Below are 10,000 nucleotides of genomic sequence, written 5' to 3' on the forward strand. Positions count from 1 at the left end.
GTTCCCCCAGGCTGGCCCCCGGTTCTACCAGGAGAGCGGTCTGGGCGCTCTGCCCGTGGCGCTGTTCAACGGCGTGCCCCTGGACCCCGGGGAGATGGACCCCGAGGAGCTGGAGACGCTCCTCCTGCAGCGCATCATGGACGCCACCAACGTCTTCCAGAGGGCCGCCTTCATGGTACGACCGGCCCCCACCCCCCCACCTCCCCCCAGGCCGGGCCAGTCAGCTCACTTTGATCGCCGTTTCGGTATTAGTGTAAAACGATCACCAGACTGATATAATCTAGTTAAAACGTTTTTTCAGAACAGCTGAATACATATCTGTACATTATTTTCGATTTCAACATTTTCTATTTTATCATTTTGTGTATTTTTTTTGTGTATTATCTCAAAGTTCTCGGTTACAAACTGTTTTTTGGAGAGAAATGCTGATTATTACGTCATGTTTTCAAACTCAAAAATAATCGTTTAAATAATCGTGATTTCAATATTGACCAAAATAATCCTGATTATGATTTTATTTTTTGGGGGGATTTGATTTCTGTTATTGGCTGGAGATTAGCAAGATTCATATTTATGTTTCTTTTTCAATTCAATAGTTAAATAAAGAGGTTATAATCAATTCATCTCAACACAAAGGCCTGGCCTAAAGGCCTAAATGTTGACTGCTTCCGATGTTGTGTTGGTCATACCACAGGAGGATTTATTGCATGTTTAGTGAATAATACAGAACATAGGGAACTTTAAAAAGATAAACGACATCGCAATCGCAAAATTTGTCGAAATAATCGCAATTAGATGATCTCCCCAAATGGTTCAGCCCTAAGGTCTACCCATAGCCATCACCCCTTCCCCAGCGTGCTGGTGCAACACGGGACGGCAGTGCTCTATGGGAGTCGTGCACCCAGGTGACTCGGAGGGAGGGTGATGCAACGTTTCAATGGCGGCGCGATCCATTGATGCACGCCCAGCAGTGCGTTGCCGCTGTTGACCCTGTGATGAATAGACTGGAGGGAATGGAGGAACCGCGTCCACACAATACCAGCCCACCAAGGCTGCCTCGAGCTCCACGGAGAGGGGGGGGACGGGCTCCTCGCTGAACCCAAGCACAAGGACTCGGGCCGCGCCATGCTTATTGAGATTTTTGTAAATTGTGCGAAACGCTGTGAAGGAAGCTTTTGTGCGATTGTTGGCTTCCATGTGGTTCAACGCGTGGGTTGAACTTCGAAAGTTCGAAATGTCGGTTGTTTTTAAAAATCACGCGGCCGAACACGACATAGTTGATGTCGCACATTAAAGTCGCAATATAGACTCCCGAACACAGTTGCGTCCACTCTCATGATTAGGTCTGTGTGACGTTAACTAGCGTGGCGTGGCTGGCTGTGCGTGTGAGTGGGAGGGGCTTTGGGAGGGTCGATTGTACGATTCTTGAAAATCAAAGAAAGGTGTAATGGCTGGCCACCATTTTATATTTGTAGAATATATCAGTTATGGGATTGGATTTTATTGCTCACATTTCCAATCGGCGTCGAGTACAGATATGTGCAGGTCGTTTTAATCTCGGCGGTCGTGTTCCCACAGTGAAACCTTAACCCTTGAGCAATACATTAAAGCAATACCTTTTTATTTTATTACATTTTATCATGTGACATTTTTTAATCGATCACAAGAATCCATCTCTCCCCCTCCCTAGACACAGTGAGGTGACCCCCTCCCCCATTCAGTGAACCCCCCCCCCCCCCCCCTTGCATACTAAAGTCTAGAGCGTTTGGCTAGTGTGACCACGCCATCCGTATTCCAGCACGGAACAGCCCCTTGGCCACGGCACACTTGGGAGAGGTGTGCCGTGATGCTAATGAGATGACACGCACGGATACACAACGTGAGCTTGATGACGTAGTCCTTGCGCGACCCTTCTTTCTTTATAGGTCCATGCCCTTCTTCCCCACAACAATCATTTGAAACGATGGCGGCAAGCGGTTCACGAGTGGGATTACGTTGGTGCGATAGTGAAGTCGAGTGTTTACTTGAAATTTGGGCCGACGACGGCATTCAGTCGCAGCTGGACACCACGCTTGGTGATGATGTGTATTACGACGTGATGACGTATGTTTGAAGGAGCAATCGTGCCCAGGCCACGGCCTTTGGGAGCAGTGTGACCACGGGCCAGCAGGGGGAGTGGGGAGGGGGGGAATCGTGCTGAATCTTCCTGAACATCCTGAACCCCCTCCCCCCCCCCCTAGTACACAGTGAAGTGACTCTTGTCCCCCCCCTTCTAGTCTACAGTGAACTGAAACCCCCCCCCCCCCCTAGTACATAGTGAAGTGACTCCTGCCCCCCCTCCTTGTCTACAGTGAAGTGACCCCCCCCCCCTTCTAGTCTACAGTGAACTGAACCCCCCCCCCCCCCCCCCTAGTCTACAGTGCAGTGACTCCCTCCCCCCTCAGTGAACTGACTCCTGTCCCCCCCCCGCCCCCCCCCCCCAGGGCCAGCTGACGGAGGCGTCTGACGTGGAGGACTACCTGATGGAGCAGCCCCACGTGGTGCTAAGGATCAACCCCCTGGTCCTCAGCACGGAGAGGAGGTACCTGGACTTCACCGCCTCCCCAGGTGAGCCCCCCCACTGCCCCGCCATCGCCTCACTCCACCGCCTCTCGCTGGTTGCCGCGGTTACTAAAGTCGGAGGCGTGTCCCTCCTCCTCTCCTCCTCACAGTGGCGGACGACTGGGAGGACAGCACCATGTTCTCCTACCTGGACTCCAGGGACCGCACCGCCGTGGTGGCCAAGAGGATGAAGTACTTCACCAAGAACGGTGAGCCGCCCCCGGGTGCCTCCCCAAAGGGCGCTGGGGGTGGCACCTCCAGCGTCTGAGTAGGGAGCGTTGTCTCTAGGAGTGTTGTCTCCAGGAGCGTCGTCTCTAGGAGCGTCGTCTCTAGGAGCGTCGTCTCTAGGAGCGTCTTCTCACGGAGCGTTGTCTCTAGGAGCGTTGGGAGCGTTGTCTCTAGGAGCGTTGTCTCTAGGAGCGTTGTCTCTAGGAGTGTTGGGAGCATTCTCTCTCGGAGCGTTGTCTCTAGGAGCGTTGTCTCTAGGAGGGTTGTCTCTAGGAGGGTTGTCTCTAGGAGCGTTGTCTCTAGGAGCGTTGTCTCTAGGAGCGCTGTCTCTAGGAGCGCTGTCTCTAGGAGCGTTGTCTCTAGGAGTGTTGGGAGCATTGTCTCTAGGAGCGTTGTCTCTAGGAGCGTTGTCTCTAGGAGCGTTGGGAGAGTTGTCTCTAGGAGTGTCGGGAGCATTGTCTCTAGGAGCGTTGGGAGCGTCGTCTCTAGGAGCGTTGTCTCTAGGAGCGTTGGGAGCATTGTCTCTAGGAGCGTTGTCTCTAGGAGCATTGCCTCTAGGAGCGTTGGGAGCGTTGTCTCTAGGAGCGTTGTCTCTAGGAGCGTTGTCTCTAGGAGCGTTGGGAGCGTTGTCTCTAGGAGCGTTGTCTCTAGGAGTGTATGGAGCGTTGTCCCTAGTAGTGTTGGGAGAGTTGTCTCGAGGAGGGTTGTCTCGAGGAGCGTTGTCTCTAGGAGCGTTGGGAGCGTTGTCTCTAGGAGCGTTGTCTCTAGGAGCGTTGGGAGCGTCGTCTCTCGGGGCGCTGTCTCTAGGAGCGGAGTGTTGGGAGCGTTGTCTCTAGGAGCGTTGTCTCTAGGAGTGTATGGAGCGTTGTCCCTAGTAGTGTTGGGAGAGTTGTCTCGAGGAGGGTTGTCTCGAGGAGCGTTGTCTCTAGGAGCGTTGTCTCTAGGAGCGTTGGGAGCGTTGTCTCTAGGAGCGTTGTCTCTAGGACTGTTGGGAGCGTTGTCTCTAGGAGCGTTGTCTCTAGGAGCGTTGTCTCTAGGAGCGTTGGGAGCGTTGTCTCTAGGAGCGTTGTCTCTAGGAGCGCTGTCTCTAGGAGCGTTGTCTCTAGGAGCGTTGGGAGCGTTGTCTCTAGTTTTGTATTATTAGAAATGATGCAGGTGCCTCAAATGCTATTTGTTTTATTAAAAAAACATATCATAGGTGCCCCCGACTGCCCCACCTTGGAGGGGTGCATACTGGAGAAATACTGGAGAAATACTGGAGAAATACTGCGTAAAAATACTCAACATGGTGCTCTGCTATAGAAGAATACAAAATGCATGAGGATGCAGTCAGGGCATTAGCTAATGAATGGCTTGAGACTAAACGTACACAGCATAAAGAGAGAAAGGGACTTAAATTAGCCTACATAATATCTGAGGGTGTAGAACAGAAGCATCAGTATTATGAAACCCTTCGGATGGGATGGCTCCAAACTGCAGCCTGAAAAATAACATTAATGCCAGAAACATTTGGCTGGAGCTCATACTGCGCCCGCATGCTTTTCCTAGTGATGTTTTTGGAGGAGACCGTTTCTGTTGGAATGCGCCCTCACTCGCAATAAAGACTCTGTGCACGTGCACATCAGCACCGTGCGCATGCACGTGAGCACTGTGCATGTGCTTAATAGCACCGTGCACCACAGCCCAGTGCACATTAGACATATGCAGGGGAAAGTGCACGTCGGCCCGTGCGCATCCACATCAGCGATTTACACGTGCACATCAGCACGGTACACGCGCACATCAGCCTAGATTACCTCAAACACCTCGCTCCTCCATCGTTGGGGAAACACTGAACAATGTTCTTTTTGAGGTGGTTCTCTGAGCGCCGCCGCTGGGCTTTGCTGAGGCACAATAGGCTGCATCTTCAGCAAGATAATTACGGGCTCTCTGATTGGCTGCCGGCCAGCGGGCTGAAGGGAGCCATCACTTCGCTCCCTGGGCCACGATTGTCGTTTGGCTTTATGAGGCTAAGTAGGCTGATTGCTTTACTCACTGCCTTATTGCCTGGCTGCCTGGCTGACTTACTGACTACCTGGCTGACTTAAAGACCGGCTGGCTGCCGGAGGCCTGGCTGACTTACTGGGTTTCTGGCTGACTTACTGGCTGACTGAACTACTGACTGACTGACTCGGCTGACTGGCTGACTGACATGAAGCAACATGATGACTTGCTGACAGGTTCTCTTTCCGCCTGAATCCATGATGGACTGACCGACTGACTGGACTGACTGACTGACTCGATGAATAAAGGTGTGACAGATGGCACAATTCTGCTCTAATATCCTGAGCTCTCTGTCAAATCTCTCTCGCTCTAGCTCTCTCTCTCTCTCGCTCCTTCTCTCGCGCTCGCTCTCTCTTTCACGCTCTCTGAATCCGTCTCCCACACATGCACTTCCATTTCTGCGTTCCTTCCTGCACCAGACTATCGTTGGAAAGAGGAGGGAAAAAAAAGCACCTTTCAAAGGACGAGACTCTCCGAAGTCAACCTAAGCAATGTGATGACGAGCAGTGAAGAAGTACTAAGAAATGAAATCTATTTTCCTTCTTGCGCTGCCTACCTTGGGCTGGTGTCACACACAGCGGGTACAGAGACGGGTGTTCAGTACACAGGACACACGGCGTCCCGTTGATTCCACCAGGGGGACCGGGGGGGGGGGGGGGGGGGGGGGTGATGAGGTGCTCTGGAAACCGGTCGGTTGCCGGCTCGATCCCCGTCCCCTCCTAGCCAGGTGTCAAGATGCCCCTGAGCAAGACGGCCAACTCTAACGGCTCCCGTTGACACCGGCGTATGAATGTGAATGAATGCGGTTGTGAATAAATGTGTTTATGGATGAATGGGTGAAAGAATGTGGGTATGGGTAAATGAAAGTGGTTATAGTCACGACCCCACTGGTATATTGAAAACGGCGCTCTGTCAGGGCAGGAGTCGAGACACATAAATGGTAGCAAAACACAGCTGGCAGGCAGCTAGCTTCCGGCCACGTGAGTAGTGACTCACCTGGGTCCCTGGCGAGCTCTGGTCCTTCTCTCTCTTGTTGGGGGATAGCCCGAGCGTTGGGGTGAACTGTAGCTGTCCCGTTCAGTTATTGTTTGACATATAACATAGACGAACACTTGACAAACGTAGACAGCAAAGGAGCGGTCACGTTCCCGTATGAATCCTAATTCTGGTAGTGTCCTTGTATGAGGGTGAGTAGGCTTTACATAGTCTCATGGTTTCTGAGTGTAACCGAGTCTGGGCACCATGCTGTCTATCCAGACACCATCTTGCTTCTGTCCACCATCTTGGATCCCTCAGGTGACATTAATCAAGGCCGATCAGGGGAGCCACTCCCACAGTTAGCACAACAACCAGTTACCCACCGGCTTAACATTACCCAACAGTAGGATTGTGACATTATGCATGAATGGCTGAATGTGTGTATGAATGGGTGAATTAATGTGAGAATGGGTGGATGAATATTTGTGTGTGAATGGGTGGATGAATGCGAATGAATGTGATGACTAGGTCAATTAATGGGTGGATGAATGTGTATGAATGGGTGAGTGTGAGGCCCTGACTGAAGCGCTGTGAGTGATCACCGGTCAGAGATGTGTATTTAAATCAGCTTACAATGTGCTCGTGTCACCGCCGGCTCCTCGCTGCTGATTGGTCGCCGCAGACGAGGACGGGATGAGTGGCGTGACGACGTGGATCGTGGGCGACCTGGAGACGGAGGCGGGGCAGCGGCTGCTGGCGGGCGCACTGAAGCACGTGGTGAGGCGTGCACACACACGCACGCACACACACACACACACACACACACACACACACACACACACACACACACACACACACACACACACACACACACACACACACACACACACACACACACACACACACACACACACACACACACACACATTGAGGGCGGGACTTGAATGGCTGCCTTTCGGTAGTCTATGAAGAAAACTCTTTAATATTCAACCCTTGAAACTTTTGGACTAAATACCGTATTTTCCGGACTATAAGTCGCGGTTTTTTTGTAGTTTGGCTTGCCCTGCGACTTATATTTCGAAGCGACTTATATGCCAAAATTGTGCGTACATAATCTTCGGCCGCAAGATGGCACCGTCATTCATTAGGCCTACAACTGAACGCTGCAAGCCTACTGCACCACCGAATAAATTATATTCTCGTCGTCATCGTCCTCAATGTCCTCCTGTTCAACCAAAGCTACCCCAGCCTTAGCTGCAATGTTGTGCAACATAGCTGTCACACATATCACAGCGCATGACTTGGCCGGCGAAAACTGGAGCCCTCCGCTGGACTTGTGAAGGCATCTAAAGCGCAACTTCCACCTCCCGATCGTGCGCTCAGGTTTAGGACCGCGGCGCATACGCGTCCGGTGGAATCCCGGTGTCACTGAATTCGGTATACTCTCAGAACTACGAGTGGGACCGACACACCTATATTGCTATTGCAATTTTATTCAGTCTCTCCAGACTAAACGTTCTTGTTTAAATGTTTAAAAATAAATGCGACTTATACACCGATGCGACGTATATATGTTTTTTTCCTCGTCATGGAGCATTTTTTGACTGATGCGACTAATACTCGGGAGCGACGTATAGTCCGGAAAATACGGTAAAACTTCCAAGCAGTACCATGCAAAATAAAGAATTCTGAGATGAACTAGCCACCGTGAGAAGAAAAGGAAAAACAATATAGTGTCTTTACATTACAAGAATGAAAAATGAATTCGCTGTTTAGGATGGTAACGGGTCACTCACAACGGGTAACACCCCCTACAGGTCGCTGGAGGAACTACATGCTAGTCTCTACTGTGAACCACCTACAGGTCGCTGGAGGGACTACATGCTAATCTCTACCGTGAACCACCTACAGGTCGCTGGAGGAACTACATGCTAGGCTCTACAGTGAATCACCTAGAGGCCGTTAGTGGATCTAAATGCTCGTTTCTACCACAGGAGCTTCAGTAACAGGCGGCCATGGTTGCCTCGTCTTTTGGCCTTCAGCACAAACTGAGCGGGCGATTCTATCACTGAGCTTTGAGTAGAGAATATATTCCGAATATATTGCTGAGATCACTAGTGTTGAAAGAGAACTTGCATTTTGGATACAAAAAGTGTTTTTAAATTGATCTGGCATTCTGACATCGCCTCCGTCGTTCATCCTTTTACGCCCCAGGTGTGTGTGTGTGTGTGTGTGTGTGTATTCGTGCGGCGCGTGTGCGTCATTTATCTTTGGTGCGCCTCCGAAACTTTTCCCTTTTTCAAATTTAGATCCAAACAATTCTGAAGTTCGCGTCAACAGTGTCATTTGGCCTCTTGGTGAAAGAGTCGGTCTTCTTTAGGAGCAGACCCCATCCCCGGCCCTCTTTCCTCACTTAGCATCGCTACCGGTTTCTCCTGAAGTACTTTCCGTTGTTTCCCTTTCATTGTTTATTTGGGACCCGCCAACATCTCCCAACATCTGCATATCCTCTGGTAGCACTTTTATGTTCTCACTCTGCGGTGTGAAATGAATCACGAGCGGCCAATCAATGCAACGGCTGCTTTTTATGTAGTGTGTCGCGCTGGGCTGCGCGGGTTTAATTAGAAGCTGTGGTGGCAGGCCTCAGAAGGAATAAAAAAACGGTGTATCCACCAGGGACCGCGCTCACCTTGGCCTGTCTGGCTGATGAGTGTCGCGGCCGTTAATCTCAGAGTAACAGCCACATAAATAAAGAGGGATTTAAACGCTGCACACATCTAAGGTTTCACTCAGCCCGCCCTCGGGGACAACAGGGCCAAGGGTGAGGGTGGAGCTGTAAAGTATAGCCCAGAAATGTAGTTAATTTAGTATGTTTTTTAGAGTGACGGCCGGGTGATGATTTATTAATGTCTATAGAAGATGTATAAGATGCTGAAGATTTAAAGCCACATATTCACCTGTATACGCTTGTCCAAGATGGAGGATGCAAAGAGATTCATTCTCGGGTAAACTATGACTATGCTCGCTCAGTCTTTAAATAAACTCCACACATTATGTTCGTAGGAGCTGGAGCCGAGCCAACGCAAGCAAACATCTCCTGCCGCCACTTCCCTCTCCCTCACTCTGCTCTGTGACAGTTACAATAATATGAGAAATGTGATACATATCCACACTGTGTGTGTGTGTGTGTGTGTGTGTGTGTGTGTGTTTGTGTATGTGTATATGTTTGTGCCTGCACATTTGTTAATGTGTATATATACACTTACGTGTGCGCGTGTGTTAACGTGTGTGAGTATATATTTCGGTGTGCGCATGTGTTAATGTGTGTGCGTGCGCATGCATGCGTGCGTGTGTGTGTGTGCGTGCACATGTGTTAACGTGTATGTGCGTGTGTCTGTGTGCGCGTGTGTGTCTGTGTGCGTGTGTCTGTATGTTTGTGCCTGCGCATTTGTCAACGTGTACCTATACTTACTTACGTGTGTGTGTGTGTGTGTGTGTGTGTGTGTGTGTGTGTGCCCATGTAAACCCCCTTTAGAGGAAGTCCCCGGGCGTGCGCGTGGGGGTGATCGATAACCCGGGCAGCAGCCGTTCGGGCCTGGAGGACACCAGGGTGTACCGGGCTCTGTGGAGCGCACTGCTCACCCAGAAGAACAAGGTGGCGCTGGAGTTCACCCAGACGCTGCTGAAGGGGGCGACCCAGGACCTGCTGAAGGGCGGGGCCAAGATGAAGGACCTCCTGCTTCAGGTGACCTCAGGCCAGCGCCACCCAGTGGAGTGGAGAGCAATGCGGTGTTGTACGTTCTACATTCTACGTTCTACGTTCCACATTCTACAGTCCGACTGTAGAATGTGGAACGTAGAATGTGGTGTGTTAGAGCAGGGGTTCTCAAATAGGGGTACACATACCCTGCCCTGGTGTACTTTGGAGTACTCCAGGGTGGGTACTCGGAAAATATCTAAAAATAATAATCATTGTTAAAAAAAGTAACATTTCTGAAAATCTCTGAAAGCTAGACAATAGAAAAAAATAGAAAAAAAACTACAAGTGGTTGAATCGTAAAACTGAAAACAAGGAGAAAGGGGAATCCGTGAAAACGAAAGCCGACCATCGTAACCGTCTCTACTGGCTTCACCGAAACGTCGGATAACA

The 10,000-nt window shown here is 50.6% G+C and overlaps 1 protein-coding gene across 1 annotated transcript in view; it reads left to right on the forward strand.

Annotated features, from left to right (window-relative positions):
• The window catches only part of LOC130373684 (UDP-glucose:glycoprotein glucosyltransferase 2-like), a 29,473-nt gene that overhangs the window by 13,165 nt on the left and 6,308 nt on the right, over positions 1 to 10,000 (forward strand). The window contains exons 17-21 of the mRNA XM_056580307.1: positions 11 to 175; positions 2,484 to 2,607; positions 2,712 to 2,810; positions 6,533 to 6,627; positions 9,386 to 9,595. Coding sequence (XP_056436282.1) covers positions 11 to 175; positions 2,484 to 2,607; positions 2,712 to 2,810; positions 6,533 to 6,627; positions 9,386 to 9,595 — 693 coding nt within the window. The remainder of the gene's footprint in view (positions 1 to 10; positions 176 to 2,483; positions 2,608 to 2,711; positions 2,811 to 6,532; positions 6,628 to 9,385; positions 9,596 to 10,000) is intronic.

The sequence above is a fragment of the Gadus chalcogrammus genome, chromosome 20, assembly GCF_026213295.1.
Source record: "Gadus chalcogrammus isolate NIFS_2021 chromosome 20, NIFS_Gcha_1.0, whole genome shotgun sequence".
Lineage (NCBI taxonomy): Eukaryota > Metazoa > Chordata > Actinopteri > Gadiformes > Gadidae > Gadus > Gadus chalcogrammus.